The sequence below is a fragment of the Notamacropus eugenii genome, chromosome 1 (genome assembly GCF_028372415.1).
Source record: "Notamacropus eugenii isolate mMacEug1 chromosome 1, mMacEug1.pri_v2, whole genome shotgun sequence".
Classification (NCBI taxonomy): Eukaryota; Metazoa; Chordata; class Mammalia; order Diprotodontia; family Macropodidae; genus Notamacropus; species Notamacropus eugenii.
In genome coordinates this window covers 137,745,817-137,763,405 of record NC_092872.1, presented here as the reverse complement: position 1 = coordinate 137,763,405, position 17,589 = coordinate 137,745,817, and the positions used below count along the sequence as shown (strand labels likewise).

The 17,589-nt window shown below is 39.6% G+C and overlaps 1 protein-coding gene and 1 long non-coding RNA gene across 4 annotated transcripts in view; one reads left to right on the top strand and one right to left on the bottom strand.

Annotated features, from left to right (window-relative positions):
- The window catches only part of LIPC (lipase C, hepatic type), a 233,094-nt gene that overhangs the window by 157,085 nt on the left and 58,420 nt on the right, over positions 1-17,589 (top strand). The window contains exons 1-2 of one of the 3 annotated variants that reach the window (XM_072615689.1): positions 14,423-14,488; positions 15,281-15,382. The exons of 1 other annotated variant lie outside the window; for it this stretch is intronic. In XM_072615689.1, the coding sequence (XP_072471790.1) occupies positions 14,434-14,488; positions 15,281-15,382 (157 nt within the window). In that variant the 5' untranslated portion in view covers positions 14,423-14,433. Of the gene's footprint in view, positions 1-14,422; positions 14,489-15,280; positions 15,383-17,589 lie in introns of those variants that run through there. One more of the 3 variants, XM_072615685.1, reaches the window with a different exon arrangement.
- LOC140507763 (uncharacterized) overlaps positions 1-17,589 on the bottom strand; it is a 35,034-nt gene that overhangs the window by 5,518 nt on the left and 11,927 nt on the right. Inside the window, exon 2 of the long non-coding RNA XR_011968283.1 lies at positions 6,897-6,944. This is a non-coding gene — a long non-coding RNA (uncharacterized lncRNA). The remainder of the gene's footprint in view (positions 1-6,896; positions 6,945-17,589) is intronic.

Below are 17,589 nucleotides of genomic sequence, written 5' to 3'. Positions count from 1 at the left end.
GCTGTCCAGCAATCTTCAGGGGTTTGTGTTGCAGTGACCATTGCTTCACTACCTAAAGGCCAAACACACTTCTGGGCTTTGCCCTGAATGAGCCTGTCTTGTCATTTACCCTAAATGTGGCTTTAAGGGAAGTTCATGAAACTACTCAGTAAGACACATGTGACCATGACCAGTAGGTCTGGAAGTCACAGCCTTAATACTGAAGGCGGGATTCTGCTATCTCTTTTTTTGCAGGTCTTCAGACCAAACTGGCAGATCAGGACTAGGAAGACTGGTTACCACCAGATGAAAAGTATCTATCCACAGTTCTCCCCACTGCTAATTAGCTGATAAGGGGAGCAGTTGATTACAGTTCAGTTTTATATCTGTGGTATCATTTGGCCAGGAAGTTGCAAGTCTCCAGGTACACAGATAGATAAAGGATTTGGATGAATGAGACCAGCCTTTGTACAGAGATGAGAGAATGGATCAAAGCACTATATGAGTATTAATGGACATACACTGATCAGTTTATTACGTGGTGAGAGGACATTATAGGAGGAGTGCTTGGTGGAGAGAAATTAAGAGAACCTGAAAGACAAGGGACAGGTTTTCCTCCCCTTGTGGCACATGAAGTTTATTTACAAGTATGGTGCTGGTCTGGATCATGCCTCATGAGCCTTTGTATATGTAGCATGTCTTACCATCTGGAAAAGTATTTTTTCTCTGTTCTCTTAAATACCTGGAAATTGTTTGGAAAGGCTAAAGGTCTATTTTTGAGCACATTGAACCTCTGCTTGGGTTTTGATCTTCCTCTCCCTTTCCCATCACTTACTCTTGCTTTATACATTAACTTCTGTTGTTCAGCCAAGTTAATGGTTACTGCTTTCCATGCACACAGAGCACTGACTTTGTATTTGCAAATTAGAAGGCTAAAATTCTTAAGCTTGTATGCCTGGAACATGCTTTGTGGGTGAAGAGAGGTGGGATCTCCCCTTTGATCAACCCCTCAAAAGAATGATTGCTTCCCTTTTTATTTACTGAATACTAGATCTCTGCATTTATAACCTAAATGCTTATAGGTACATTTGCTGAATGTTAAAAAAAAAACAAAACAAGGTGACATAGCACATATTCAAAGGTCATAGTTGATATAAAAAGCCCTATTTGAATAAAAACAACCCAGATAAATACATAAATATTCATTACTGGGGAAGATGTTAGATTTAGAATCAGAGAACCAAGGTTCAAATCCACACTTGCCCTGTGCAACCTTGGGAAAGTCATTTGATCTCTCTAAATCCCAATTTCCTCTTCAATAAAGTAATGAAATAGGGGCAAATAGGAAGGGAAAAGGGAAGAAAATGAGTATTTATATAGCACCTGCTAGAGGCCTGGCAGCTAGATGGTACCATGGATAGAGCACCAGGCCTGGAGTCAGGAAGACCTGAGTTCAAATCCAGCCTCAGACACTTACTAGCTGTGTGACCCTGGGCAAGTCACTTTACCCCCTAACTCTCAGTTCCACATCTGTAAAATGGGGGCACAGTGAAGAAGGAAATGGCAAACTACTCAGTATCTTTCCCAAGAAATCAGAGTTAGACGCAACTGAACAACAACCATGGTACATTGCTAAACATACTCTGGTAAATATTAACTCATCTGGGCCTCACAACCCTGCGACTTCCATGCTGTTATTACCCCCATTTTAGAGTTAAGGAAATTGAGTTAAGTGACTTGCCCAGGGTCACACAGCTAGCAAGCGTCTGAGGTCAGGTTTAAATAACCTCAAGATCCTTTACAACTTTATGCTCCTATGACCTTCAAATCAGGCCTTTGTTCCTCTAAAAACTGGCCTCACCAATGTCCACCCACGCACTGCACTTTAACTCATCTATAAAACAAGGATGTAATAATGTACTATTTATTTCATAGGTTACTGGGCGGAAAGTTCTTTGTAAAGAGGGGAATGCTTTATCGCATGAGTTTTTACTATGCTTATTATTAGTGAATCACAATCTATACCAGACAAAAGCAGTAATAAAAAAAAGCCTGAATTTAACTAGTTCATTATTTCTATACCTCTTATGGGGATGCCTAGGATCTAGTAAAAGATTTTTATTGACTAAAACCTGGATGAAAATGCAAGAAGCAACCAGGCTTTTGTAAATCACCTTCTATAACTTTGTAAATGGTCTTTTTTTCTTGTTAATTTTCTTTCTATAACATTTTTGCAGTCATACAATTGACTGGAAGATACAGAGAACACACAATCTTGTTCCTTGTTGATTACAAAAAAAAAAGCATTTGACTGTAGAACAAATAGCAGTCTTCTATATATGTGTTATGATCACACAGGTTTCCTTGATAAATGCAACCACCAAAGATAACTTTGTTCAGTGATAAAGTGTTCATGATAATTAACACCAGGAAGAGAATAAAGCAAGGAGACATATGCTCATTAAAGGTGTTTATCGCTGTCATGAAGGCTGTCCTGCGTAGGTCCAAATGAATGAGAGATGTCTCGTGATTGGTAAGGCCCTCTAGTTTGTCTGGTTTCGCTATGACCTGATACTAACTATAGGGTGCCAAGCATTTCTCAGTCAGATCATTACTCAACAAACAAAAAGGGCCCTATCAATTAACACAGGTAAAACCAATTGAACCAAAAAATATCTATCGTACAGACAATGAAAAGTTGTTAAATGACCAGTCCATTGAATCACTCCATCAGTCAATAGATAGATATTGGTGTACATCACCATGCGTGGGTGTATGTGTGTGTGTGTGTGTGTGTGTGTGTGTATCTATATACTTACACGTATATCTATACATATACTGATATACAAAGTTATATTTATACATCTAGATACCTAAATATAGTTAGAAAGATAAATCTAAGCTAGATATTACAGATAGATGATGAGCAAAGCCTTGTTGGTGGTGGTGGTGGTCCTTCATTCTCAAAGAGGACCAATGACATAGGGAGAGTGATGTCTTGACTTTCAAGTGAACTAAATTTAAGTGAGGCAGGGCTGTACAAAATCATCAGCTTTACCCTTTCCTCCACAGTCATCAGAGTCCAGTGGCAAGACTTTTGTCCAGACTAAAACAGAATAGAAGGAAGATCATAGATTTAAAGGTGAAAGATATCTCAGAGGTCATCTGGTCCAATACCTTCATTTTTACACATGGAAAAATTGAGATGAATTGGCCAGGGGACAAAATTGGGATTTTAACCAAAGTTCTTTTATTCCAGTACCCATTATGCTATGGTATCTCTCAGAGCAGGAACTTTATTGTTCTTAAGAAAATAGTAAGATGTATTAAGTGATTCCAGATTTCTCCCTGACACAAAGTCATCTTTATAATTCTATTGTTTTATCGGGGATGCCATATGGCTATAAATCTTAGAATTCTATAGTCTTTGTGTGTGTGTGTATCTCTCTGTCCGTCTGGTTGTGAGTGACCTAAAAAGCAAGAAAAAACAACATAATGGGTATAAGTCTATTCTCAATGATGACCTACATACAAGAAATGGTATAAGGGAAGTTATTTAAAAAAAAAAAAAGACTGCTCAGAAGAGGGATGGATAGGTCAGATAGTGAGATCAGCAGACAACTCAAATGTTCTACTGGTGCCCAGCAAAATGTCAAAATACCAGAGAACCAAACTATCAAAATACTACAGAGTAGCTCCTGTGTGGGTCATCTCCGGGAGAATGTGGAAAACAACCACATGGAATAATAAAACATCCTATAGGGAGATAGAAAGATAGAAAGTGGCAAGAATATAGGATCCAGAACCAGAAGACTCGGGTCCAAATTTCTGGCTCTGCCACTTATTACCTGTGTGGCCTTGGGTAAATTGTTGTTGTCATTGCTGTGTTTCTCCTTCGTTTTCTAAGAGGACCATGACATCAGAGATGATGACATGACTTGCACTTGACTTTGATTTGAGTGAGGGAGGGCTGTGCAAGGTCTCCAGCCTCACTTTCTCCTCCTGAGCCATCTGGGTGCAGTGACCAGATATTCATCAGGATGACTCAGGTAAACTACTAAACCACCATAGACCTCAGTTTCTTCATCAGTAAAAATGAAAGGGATGGACTAGAAGTTTTCAAAGGTTTCTTGTAGCTCTAAATCCATAATCAAGAACTATGGAACAAATACCCATGCTGATGAAATCACTGGTTCAATGAATGCTAGGATGGGGGAAGATTCAAATTTGAGGTTCCTCCCCTCCACCTCCAGCAAAATTTTGCAAAAGAGCTTCCTTCCAGTTCCATTGTCCCCAAAATGTCCTTGCTCTGCCCTCTATTCCCTCCTTTTTCTGACATTTGAAGCAGAACAAACAAGGGCTTCTAGGAGAATTGCCATGTGAGACCATTTTGAACTCCTTCATAAGGTCATTCAAAATTCTAAGCCAGTTTCCAAAACCGTAGTTAAGCAGGAAGCTAATTAAAAAACAAAATGGTAGTCAGGACTGTTCCTTTTATACAACATCCTACTGTATTTGGTTTGTGTAGAAAAATGCCAGAGTAGTACTGTTTGATTCCCCATCTTGAGGGCCCACCACAAAAAGGAACTGTGAGTCTCTGGAGGTCATTCTAGCCAGCCCCATTAAAATAAACAAACAAACGCATTCCCTCCTTTGATTCAGCGGTCTTTTGTGTTTCAAGCAGAATATGTTACTTTCACAAGGACCATTGTTGGAAAATACATAAATCTTTCATTTTTCTTTCTCTTAAAAACAAACAAAAAGCCATCATAAACAGAATTGGTATCCCTTGGGCTCTACAATAGTGTGGAACAGTGACCCAGCCCTGAACTATACACAATCATTTATTCACAGCTTCTAATGCTGGAAATATCATCATTACTAGATGCTTTCAAATGGAGCCAAATTATACAGTTTCAAACATACACTTTCAGATAATCTACTCTTTCCTCTCTGGGCTGTGGCAGCCTCCCCAGATGATCATACATTAGACATGTGGGAAGGGGTGGGGTACATGAGACAGACCAAGAAAATAGAGCCAAAAAACAATGTTTGAAAGACCAAACTAAACAGGAGCTACACCTCCCACAATCATTTTAGAAACAAGAATATCAGAAAATGAATTAGTCCATCAAGGAAGTTGTAAGGCTACCATGCTGTTTAATCCTTGTTTTGAGTCATGGCCTCTCTCGCAAATTGCTTCCCAAGAACCTGTGATTTGTCCAGTCCCTGTTGGGTTTATACTGGTCTGAAGATCCCTTGGCTATAATCAGACTCAAAATCACTTCCCCTCTTAGTAATTCCAGCCATTTGCTCTTATAAGAATTCTCCTCAAGTTTACCTCTGGAAGAAAGAGAAATGGGTGAAAGAAAATGAAGCCTGAGAATGTGGCTGACAAATACCAAGAGATTCTTAATAGAAGGAAAATACAGTTTCCTGACAAGAGGTCTGATTGATTTGGGTGGTGGCATGTTTTTCTTCGTGGCAATCCCATGCTTGCTATTTTTTCTCTCATGGACATCCCTAGTTTTCTTTTGCCTTTTCTGTTACCAAGAAATTCCTCCAGGCAAATGCCTTTTCTGATTAAAGAAACAGAAAATTAATTTGTTTACATCTTGAATAACTGGGTAATTGGGGGGAAAGGAGACTTTTTACTTGAACTGATTTAAATACTAAGTTAAGTAGAAGCTGTTTCCCACCAGGGGTGGGGAACCTGAGGCCTCAAGGCCACACAGTTCTGTGAAGTTAAAATTCAGTCAAAAGGGCCGCACTTGAGGACCTAATGATTTGTTCTATGGAGTCTGAATTCCGTCAAAGGGACACACTTGAGGACCTAGAAAGTCACATATGGCCTTGAGGCCACAAGTTCCCCACCCCTGGATCCCCTTTAACTAAAAGGAATATGTAATGTCAAATGAAAGCCATTAGGGATAGCAGTAATAATACTAAACATCACATTTGTACAGTGCTTTTGGGACTCAAAATACTTTCCTCACAACACACCTGAGTTGTAGGTAATGCAAAAATTATTTACCTGTTTATGGATGAGAAAATGAATGTCCTGAGAACATGAATGACTTGCCCATGGTAATACCAATAGGAAATATTAGAGCCAAACTTCAATCCCAGTCTGGTAAGACTCTCTGCCCCCCTCAACTCCACAGCTCTTTTCACCACAACAAAACACCTCTCTCATATACAACTATTTCTCTAGGGCTGCAGAAAATATTTTCTTCTTTGCGTAACCATTCAGTTAGAACTGCCTTTAAACACACATAGCCAGTGAATAAGTGCATCTGTTAACTCGAAAAATTAGCTGGGGTGTGAATACTGCTCCCCAAAGGACCTTGTCCTGAGTGGAAAGGCTGTTTGAAAGACTTACTTTGTCACAGATTTATTTCTTGGAAGAAAACAAAATAGTTTAGATGCCAGCCAGGGTGATGGTGGAACAGAGGGCGAGAAGAAAGAGAACCCCACTCCAGAAAGCAACCAACAAAAATAACCACAACACGGACACTTCTTACTCTGAAATACACAAAAACAGTAACTCCCCATGACTACAACCTTTGGGAAATGGGGAAACTTTCTCAAAAGCTGGAGACCAAAACAAAAATTATACTGAAAACTCATCCATTTCTTCCAACCCATTTTTCCTACTTCTTCAATTTTTCTTTTTTAATTGATAAATTGTGCTTCAATACAGCCTGCTCCCAATAGCATCCTAAACATTTTATAATATCTGAAAACAGTTCCATAAAGCAACAGAAAAGTGTAGTTTTGATTTAAAAGTTTATGTAATATTTTGGCCATTTTCTATTTGTTAAAAAAAAAAGAACAGATATATGTTTTATTCCTGGTTCTCCCCCCGAGAAAAGCACACTTAGTAATAACCCAATATTAGCTCTCAATTCACTTACTTTATGGAACATCTGAATCCCAGGAGCATCAGGAGACTTGAGCAGTTTCTATGAAAGAAGGAGAAATAATCAGCTTTCATTCTGATGAAGGCTTAAACCTTCTACTCCTATGGTTCTCTTTCATGAATTCATCATGTCCTAAAGCATTTTCAGGTCCCCTCCATTATAATAAATCCTTGGTCCCACTCCATTCTCCAATAGCATGGTGACTTCAACCAGAAGCCCATCTCTTCATTCATAAAGGAGATTTCTTTGGATTGAAAAAATCTCATAACCTTGGAACCTCAGCAGGTTAACCTGAAAACGAGGATGTATTAGTAACAACTGGAACAACCCATGGTAATGGAGAGGACCCCATGATGGACATGAACAAGGTACAAATCGTTACAAACATGGAATTGTGCAGAGGTGATATGAAGATCCATATCTCAGAAATGCAAAACTGGAAAAGAATAAAATGACCCGGTCACAGTGAAAGTGAGGGATAACCAGAGGACAGACAAGCACTTCACTGAAAGCAGCTAGGCAACACAGTGAACAGAGTCCTGAGTCTGGAGTCAGAAACACCTGAATTCAAAGCATGCCTCAGATACTTGCTAGCTTTGTGACTCTGGGCTAGTCCGTTAACCTACCTCTATCTCAGTTTTCTCAATTTACTTCACTGGATTGTTGTGAGGATTAAATAAGGTATTTGTTTTTTAATTAATTTATTTTAAACTTAAATACTAAAGCTTGAATACATAATAAGAAAAAGAAAATTACTTTATTAATACTTAAATACAGAGTAAGAAAAGAGAAAAAACATTGTCATATGCACAGTATGAGAGGATTCAAAATATACAGCAATAAATCTCCATTTCAAGAAAGTCTCTATAATAAATATTACACATTGTTTTCAGAACTGTCCATCTGTTCTTTGCTTCCTTAAAAGATTTCTTTTGTTCTCTGGTGTGTATTTTTTGCTTTGTTTGTTTTTCCCCTCTCCTCCTCCTCTCCACCAAGAAGGCTACAATTATGCATATATACATATATGCATGTGTGTATATATGTCTATATGTAGACATATATACATAGACATACAGATATAGCTACATACCCAAACAAATATACATGCATATATAACATACCTACATACACTTACATATACATACATATACTTAGATATCTATAATCATAGATATATATAGACATTTATATTCATATGCATCTATGGAAGACCATAGTATACTTCTTTGTCATCTATTTCTCTGAGAGTGGATCACTTCTTCTTTCATATGTCCAAATCTTTTCATATTTTTCTAAGTCCACCAGTTCATCATGTCCTGTACCACAGAAATATTCCAATCTTATACTGTCTAGCTATTTTAAATAGTCTAAAATGTTAATTTTAGACTATTAATTTTTAATTAATTTAATAGATGAATTTAGATTATTAATTTTAATATGCCTGACATTTAGTGTAGTTTACCTAGTTTTCTCTTTTGATAAATCTATTTTAGCTTTAACTTTGTCTGAGATTATGATTACTACTGCTGCTTTTTTTCCTGATAAATTCTATATCTGATCTTTATTTTTTGTTTGTTTATATCTCTTATTTCCTATCCCTCCTGACTCCTCTACTTTACTTCTACCCACAACCTTGCCCTCCTATTACTTAAACTACCTCTTAAAGATCCCTCCCTTATCCTCCCTTTCCTGTTAATCTAAACATTTTTCTATACCTCTCCACTTATCTAATTTCCTTACCCTCTTCTTTCTTTATAAATTCAGAAGTTTTTTATTCCCTTCAAAATGCATGTATAGTTCTTTCTTTAACCCAGATCTGATTTGAGTAGGGTTTCCTTTAAAAATTCCTCCCTTATCCTCTCCCCCCCTTCCTTATCCCTTTAACCTTTTGTTTCTTTCTGAATTTAGAAGACTTTTATACCCTTCTAGATACGTATGTATTGTTCTCTCTAACACCTTCCCACTGAGAGTAGGATTCCAGAACTACCAGCCCTCTTCCCCCATCTAGTTCCCTCTGTATCAATTCTTCCTCTCATATCTCATTTGTATAAGATAATTACTCTTTTCACCTTTTCCTAAACGGTTACTTTTAAGTATCACATAGATTCAACTCTACCTCAATCTTTCTTTCAAACTATCCAATTACTTATAACAATCTTGGACATACGTTTTATATTTCTTCACATAAAAAGTAAACAGTCTATCCATTATTGAGTATTTGATGTGAGCCTTATATTTCTCTTGAATCTTGTATGTCAAATTTTCTATTGAGTTCAGGTTTGTTTTGCAAAAAATTCTTGAAAGTCTGGCAATTCATTGAATATCCATTTTTTTCCCATTCAGGATTATGCTTAACTTTGCTGGGTAGGATATTTTTGGCCACAACCCCAGTTCATTTGCTCTTCAATATATGGCGTTCCAAGACCTGCAGTCTTTCAGTGTCACCACTACTACGTCATGTGTGATTCTAATTGTGGTTCTACCATATTTGAATTGTTTTTTTTTCTTCTTGTTCATAATATTTTCTCCTTGAGCTGGTAGTTTCAGATTTTTACTATGGTTTTCCTATATGTTTTCCTTAGAGGTGGTCAATGGTGAATTTTTTCCTGTTTCTACCTTCCCCTCTTGTTCTAACACATCAGAACAATTTTTCTTTAGTTATTTCTTGTATTATTATTTCAAGATTCTTTTTTTGATCATAGCTTTCCAGTAGTCTGATTATTCTTATGTTTTCTTTTTTTGATCTGTTCTCTAGATCAGTTGTTTTTCTTATGAATTATTTCAAATTTTCTTCTATTCTTTCATTCTTTATATTTTGTTTAATTATTTTTTGGTCCCTTATAACTTCACTGGCTTCCCCATGTCCAATTCTAATTTTCAAGGAGTTGTTTTCTTACTTAAGATTCTGGCTCTCCTTTTCCAACTGGTTGACTTTCTTTTCATAATCTATTTTTTCTTAGATTGTTCTTATTTTTTAAAATTTTTTCTCAGTCTCTCTCATTTTAATTTTTTAAAGTCTTTTTGAACTTCTTCTCTGAATTCTTTTGGGGCAGGTGACCATTTGACATCTTTGGGGTAGAAGAGATTTTTTTGTTTCAATGTTCTCCTCTGAAGATGAACCTGACTCCTTTATTCCCAAAGTAGCTTTCAATAGTTGGGTTCTTTCTCCTTTGCCTGCTCTTTTTTTAAAAACTGTAATTACCTGTAGTCTTGGAGTATGGGGGATGGTGCCTCTGGCCTCAGATCTTCCTTCAGTTCTCCCCTCTGGCCTGGAACCAAAACCAATAACTCCACCCTCCTCTAAGTGCCCACAGCCAGTGGTGTCCTGCCCCACTGCTTCTGTATTCACTGGGTGTGTGCTAGTTCCTTCTCACCATATCTCAGCAGCACAGCTGGGTCTGGCATCCCTTATCAGCAGAGGTTCCCTCAATCTTCCCCTTTCCAGATACCCAACTCCCCACACTGTAAGTGTAATTTTCCTGTGAGTGAAAATTCCCATGGCTGGGGCTGAGGCTACCTCCCAACCTGATTAGCCCCAGGGCTTACTGCCTGCTACTTCAGTGGAACTACCCTGGAGGTGTATACTCTTCACAGGGACCAAACCTTGGTCCTAGGATTCTTCTTCAGATCTTATCTGGTTGTTCCAGGAAGGGACACTGTTCTGCCACAACTCTTGTTTATTTTCACTGTTCTACATTTGCCCTGGGGTGCTCTTTTGTCTCCCCTTGTTTGTAGGGGAAATCTGGAGAGCTTGGAATTTTCTGACCTACTCTGCCACCTTCCCAGAATCCTCTCTAAATGAGCTAATGTAAAGTATTTAGTACAGGGCCTGTCACATAGCAGTTTTGTCCCCTTCTCTTCTGCATTGATATATCCATAGAATATAAAGAGAACATGAGGCGGTATCACAGGTAGGTTGGGTAAACTCATGATGAATTTATGGAAGGACATAGACAAAAGTCCTCGAAGATAAGCAGGTATGCATGGGCTGCACTCTACATTTGTGGAAGGAATATCCATATCCACTAGAGTTCTGAAATGACCCATGGACAATCTTATCATCTTTGTTCAACTTTCTATCAAACCCATCTCTCTGCCCAAGTTCAATCAAGGAAACATTACAAATACAGTTCTCAGATCAGATTGGTCCCTAAAATTAGCTCGAAAATGTGCTCCAGTGTCTGTTTCTCCCCATGTTAGTTACCACTGTAACAAAACCACCCCATTTTAACAGGTACAAATGCTCAAAAAAAGGCAATCCACCAATCTGTATATAAGGATATAGCAAATATTTTTAGCCATTTGGTTGAAAACTCATGTCCTTAGGTTCAACCCAAATAAACCAAATACGTTCAGTCCAAAGTAAACTAACAAGACTCAGGCACATTAGGCCTGTGCTAATTTTTCATAGTATAATTCAAAGTAAAAATAAATAAAATAATTCAACTTAAATGATTACCATATGACAGGCATTGTGCTGGCAACTAAAGATATAAAGACAAAAACAAAGTAGCCCCTGCCCTCAAGAAGCTTACATGCGATTAGGAGAATTAATACATACTCAGATACATATAGAATATATGCAAAATACACAGCAAATGAGGGGAGTTGAGTTGGTAGAAATACTGGCTAGTGAAGGCATCAGGATAGGTTTTTTGGATAAGATGGTATTTGAGCTGAGCATTAAAGGAAGACAGGAAAACCAAAAGACAGGTGAGGAGGAAGGAGGGTATTCCACCCAAGGGGGAATAATCCTACATCAAGGAATATAGAGGCAAAAGATGGCATGCTGTGTACACGAAACAGCAAATAGACCAATTTGGCAGAAATACAAGTGCATAAAGCTTGCAGTAAGTAATATGCTGTAAGTAAGCCTGGAAAGGTATGGATGGAGCCAGACTGTGAAGGGCTTTGAACATCAGAGAAGTTTGCACTTGGGGATCCACCAGGACTTCTTGAGCAGGGAAGTGACACCAGTTTGACCTGTGCTTTGGGAATATCACTTTGGCAGCTATGGAAAGGCTCCATTATTGAGGGGAGAGGCTGGAATAAAGGAAACCAGTTAGAAGGTTTTTGCAATTGTTGAGGGAAGAAGTGATGAAAGGTGGTCAGGTGAGCGGAGAGAAAAGGATGGAGTCAAGATATGTGGTGAAAATAAAATTGATAATGTTCACCAGGATGGATCAATTAGGAGAATTAGCATGGATATTGACATAGAGAAACAATTCCTCGGGGTGAAAGCACTAAAGCCTCAATGGCCTTACTCAGAGTTATCAGAGTCTGACCCCTTGTTCTGAGGCACTCAAACAAGAAAGCTGTCTTATCCCACAGGGAAAAGAGGATGATGCCTTCCTCTGTAACTGCTCATATCCACTAAAGAGGCGCTCTCTCCCTCCCTACCTCTTCTCTTTCTCTCTCCGTCTGTCTGTCTGTCTGTCTGTCTGGCTGGCTGGCTGGCTCTGGCTCTCTCTGTCTGTCTCTCTCTCTGTCTCTATCTCTGTCTGTCTCTCTGTCTCTGTCTGTCTGTCTGTCTCTCCCTCCCTCTCTCTCTCTCTCTCTCTCTCCCTCTCTCTCTCTCTCCCTCTCTCTCTCTGTCTCTGTCTGTCTGTCTCCCTCTGTTTCTCTCTGTCTGTCTCTGTCTGTCTGTCTCTCTGTCTCTGTCTGTCTGTCTCTCCCTCCCTCTCCCTCTCTCCCTCTCCCTCTCTCTCTCTCCCCCCCTTTCTTTCTCTCTCTCTCTCTCTCTCTTTCTCTCTCTCTCTCTTTGTCTCTCTCTCTCTGTCTCTGTCTCTGTCTCTCTCTCTCTCTCTCTCTCTCTCTCTCTCACACACACACACACACACACACACACACACACACACACACACTCAGTCCTCACACATCATGTCTCTCCCCTCTCCAAGCTATCCTTCATAGCTGTCAAAACTAATTTTCCTAAAAAACCAGACCTGACTACATCCTTCCAGTGGCTCCCTAGTTCCTCGAGGATAAAATAAAACCTTCTCTTTTTATCACTTAATGCTCTTCACAAACTGACTCCAATCTGACTTATTAGAGATGTACTATTCTTTTTAATGCACTCCATGGTCCAGTCAAACTGGCCTTACTGTTCCTCAAGCTGTATTGCATCTCCCACCTCCATGCTGTTACCCAGACTGTCTTCCAGGACTGGAATGTGTACCTTTTTTATCTCTACCTCTTAGAATTCCATTTCCTTTAAAAATACCACCTTTTACATGAGGTGCTGATCTCCTCCAACCTGTGAGTACCTCCCTATCTTCAATATTAATTACTTTGTATTCATTTTTAACACATTTTACATATTCTTTTATAAATACATATTATCTCCCCAAATAGATATAAACTCCTTGAGGGCAGATGCTATTTCATTACTAGTTTTGTATTGCTAGCACCAAGCACAGTGCCAGGCCCATAGCAAACACTTATTAAACCCTTACTGGATTGATTGACTGGTGACTGGCAGGTGAAAGTTTACTTCCCTGTTAAGATGCCTGAGCTCCTTATGAATCCCACCATCTGTGTGTATGTTTAGAAAAGTCACATTGGGCTCCATGAATTTATCTCACTGGCCCAGGAGAGTCATTCAGATTCTCATTCACATTCCCCTCTTAACAAAGGATGGTACAGTTCATGCTGTAGTTAGAGTGAAACTCATTGCCACTTGCTGGGAATTAATAACCTTTAGAATTAATAACTGTCGGGTTTGAAAATCAGTTTCATTAACACCCCCTTCTACTTTATAGCTTCATCATCCCTCAATACATCTGTTGTTGGAAACCAGAAGCCCAATACTTATTTTTTTTAAATGGGGGGGGGGGAGGTTTTGAGCAAGTGCTCCCTCAGTTACCACTTTGGAAAGAGAGACATGTGATTGCATCTGTTCCCCTCCTCCCTCCGCGCATCTCCTCCATCCCTCCGCCATTGTCCACAGGGAAACCCATGCTTTTCTGGAGGGGTAGCAACAATACTAACAATTCATACTTACTTAACATGTGGTGATTTTGCCAAATGCTTTCCTCACAAGATCGCTGTGAGATACATTGCTGAGGCTCTGCTCAAATTAAAGGAGCTGATACAGATTCAGTCTAGATGACTCCAGAAACCCTATAATTCTTGAGTACTCTTATATACTTCCTCCCCTCCCCATCTTACAGATTAGAAAACTGTGACTTGCCCAGAGCTGATGAATCACAGAACCAGGACCAAGTCTAAATCCAGGATGCCCTCCCAATACTACAGAGTGATGAGTTTCTTCTTTGCCATGCCTTAGACTGTCCTCTCATGATGGAGTATAAACTATTGCCCATCTGGAGGTCACAGCCTCCAGTATCCCTGGAAATAGTAAGACTTTATCCAGTAACTACAGTAATTGTCCGTGTATAAATACATGCATTTCTCTGAACTTTGTACAATACCATTGTGAGCTGTTATGTTTCATTATTATATCACATAATAGGATGGTATTCACACTTAGGCTGAACCTATCCTTAGGCCTCATCATGATTTCCGGTCCATGACTCCTTCCATCCCCTCTATTCTGATTTTACTCAGACTTGATCCCAACCAAGGTCAGCAGCCAGATCAGCCTTTCTGCTATTACTGCTACGTGGCAATTCCCTGTCTCTGTGCCTTGAATAGGGTCTCTCTTCTGCCTAACTAGACTCCTCTTTGGCTCCCTAATTTCATTCAAAGCTTGGCTCAAACACCATATCCTGCGTGAGGTCTTTTCTGCTCACCGCCCCCCCCCCCCCCAAATGCTAGCAGAGTAACTTTTATTTATTTTGTGTTTATTTATATAGCACATACAGACCATTCTACGGCCCTATAAAGCAATTTTGATGTCATGTGCATTGACCTGTAGAGATGGAGAGAAGAGGAAGGGAATGGAGTAGGAAGGGGGCCAGGTCCTAGAGGGAGGAGGCTGACGCACAAGCACAGTAGTAGCCACAGCATGTGACTGTGACCTAACTCCACAGAAGAATGTCAACTACTTTGAGTAAATGTAAACAGAAAAAAAAAACAAAAACCCTCCAACTATCCCATGGGAAAACTTGCATGTTACCCTGGACCATCCCTAGCAATATGCCTTCTTTGTGCTGTTTCTCTATGAAACCTGACTTGGCCTTAGGACCTTTAGTCCTCTTGCTACCAAGAATAGGTCTTATGAGTAAAGTCCCCCAAACAATCCAATTAATCCTAATAAATCTATACTCATAGAAGTCAACTGGTCTGGGCCCCTCTTTCTTCAGCATCTCAGTATCCTCTTGGAGGGTCTCCATCCCTACAATTGGCATATCAGGGCAGAACAGATCAGCCCCCTTACAAATGGTGTAGCTAGTACAAATTTTGTGTCCTTACAGACACGTTGAGGCCAGGAACTGAGAAGCAAGAACAGGAAGAATGTGTTAGCAGAACAAGCAAAATGGCCAAAGTTCTCCTCAATCTGAGCTGGAGGTCTCAAGGCAAGCCCCTGATCCTGAACTGGTGGTGGTCTCTCCAAGCATCTGTCTTCTGCTTTCATTTGGAGGGGAGGAGGGGGGGTGAGAGGGAGAGTGGGGAGGCAGTAGCTAAGGGGCAGGACGGGGCAGGGAGCACAGTACTGAACAGTAAAGTTAACATAAGTGGGGTTTCTTTTTTGGAACGTGGGTTTCTTTCAAAATTATTTAAGTAAAGTTGAATTTGCTTAATGCAATTTACTTACAATAGAATGTAAACTATCTTGTGGGCAGAGACTGTCTCATTTTGTTTCTGTACAGTTGGTGACACATAATCCTATGTTATTAAATGTCTGTTGATTGATTCACACTACTGACAGATGTTTTTCTTAAGCCTAGATCTGTTCATGTCACTTTTCTTCCCAGATGGAAATTTCAAGGTTCTTTGCCTGGCATTTAAGGTCCTCTAAGTTAAGTATTATCTCCCCTAATTGAATATAAACTCCTTGATGGCAAGGATAGTTTCATTGATGTCCTTGAATTCCCAGCTCCTGGCACACTGTAGACACAGTAGGCCCTTAATAGATGCTGATAGATTCAGTCAATAAGTCAGAAAGTTGATAAACATCAATTAAGCACTTACTATGTGCCAGGCTCTATTCTAAGGGATGAACTGATTTCTCTGCTCCTGCCTCTGGCATGTGAAGCACCACTAAAGGAGAAAATTCCAAAATGAAACTGATTTTATCTCCAAAATTTTTGGTGCCACTTACTATCCTCAGCCTTCATTACTAGTCAGTAAACCTTTTTTTCTACTTTTTTGACTCCCTATTCCATTCCCTACAGTTATTGTTCCAAACTTTTTCCTGTTCCTCAGTTCCCCACCCATGCAGCTAGACTTAGCCACTTGCTTCCCTGAAAAGACTGAGGTTTGCAGTAACTATCTCAGCTCCCCTTATCGACTTCTCACTAGTTCTTGGCACCAAAATCCATTCTCTCTCCCTTCTCTCCATTCTACCCATGCCCTCAATGACTATGGAGGATCAAATGAGGCTGATGACTTTGTGCAGCCCTATGTCACTTAAATTCAATTCTCCCATGAGTCAAGACATCACTCATGACATCCCTGGTCCCATTAGAAAAAAGAAAAACAGCATGATAGCTGTGCCCCTGAACTCCTCGCCCACCATGTTCTTGCTCCAGCAGCTTTGGTATCTGATTTTTCCTTTTCCTTGATGATTCACCAAGAGCTTTGGATTCTAACCCCCACAGATATTTCTCAAATCCGTGTATGCCCTATTCTCTATCCACGCTATCAGCATCATAGCTGAAGTCCTATTTACTATATCTGTACACACTCCAGAATTGCCTTGTATTTATTTTTGTATATACTTAAGTGCCTCCCCCAATAGAATGAAAACTATCTCGTGGGCAGAGACTGTCTTTTTGTCTCTGTATCCCCAGGCCAAGTATAGTTTCCTGGCATATAATCTTATGTTATTAAATGTCTGTTGATTGATTCACACTACTGACAGACATTTTTCTTAAGCCTAGATCTATTCATGTTACTCTGCTTTTCAAACAAAAATTTCAAGGTTCTTTGCTTGGCATTTAGGGTCCTCTATACCTTATAATTCTAAGTGATAGAATGGATAGAGTGCCCACCCTGGAGTCAGGAGGACCTAAGTTCAAATCCAGCCTCAGACACTGTGTGACCCTGGCAAGTCATTTAATCCTGTTTGCCTCAGTTTTCTCATCTATAATATGAATTGGAGAAGGAAACACTCCTGTATCTTTACCAAGAAAATCCCAAATCGGGTCATGCAGAGTCAGACACAACTAAAACGATTCAACAATACCTTACAGTTCCAGGCTTATTTTATCTTGCTTTCCCACATATCAGAAGTATTAGAGTATGTGTGGACATTACCACACTGTCATGAGACTTCAAGCCTAGACAGTCACTATAGGTTACCCTATGCCCCACCCATGCACAACTTGTATTTTCCAATACTTTTGCTTTCAATGTTCTTGATGCTTGGATAGCTCTCATACAACCTAACCCTACTGCCTCCTTCACCTATGGAATCCCCACTCAGCCTTTAAAACCCAACTCAAAAATCACCTACTTCAGAAAATCTTCCTTGATGTCCCCAGGGAGTAAGGACCTCTCCTCCTCGCAAACCTTGGACTGCAAATAACACTTGATGTGCCTCTCTCTTTAATCAGATATC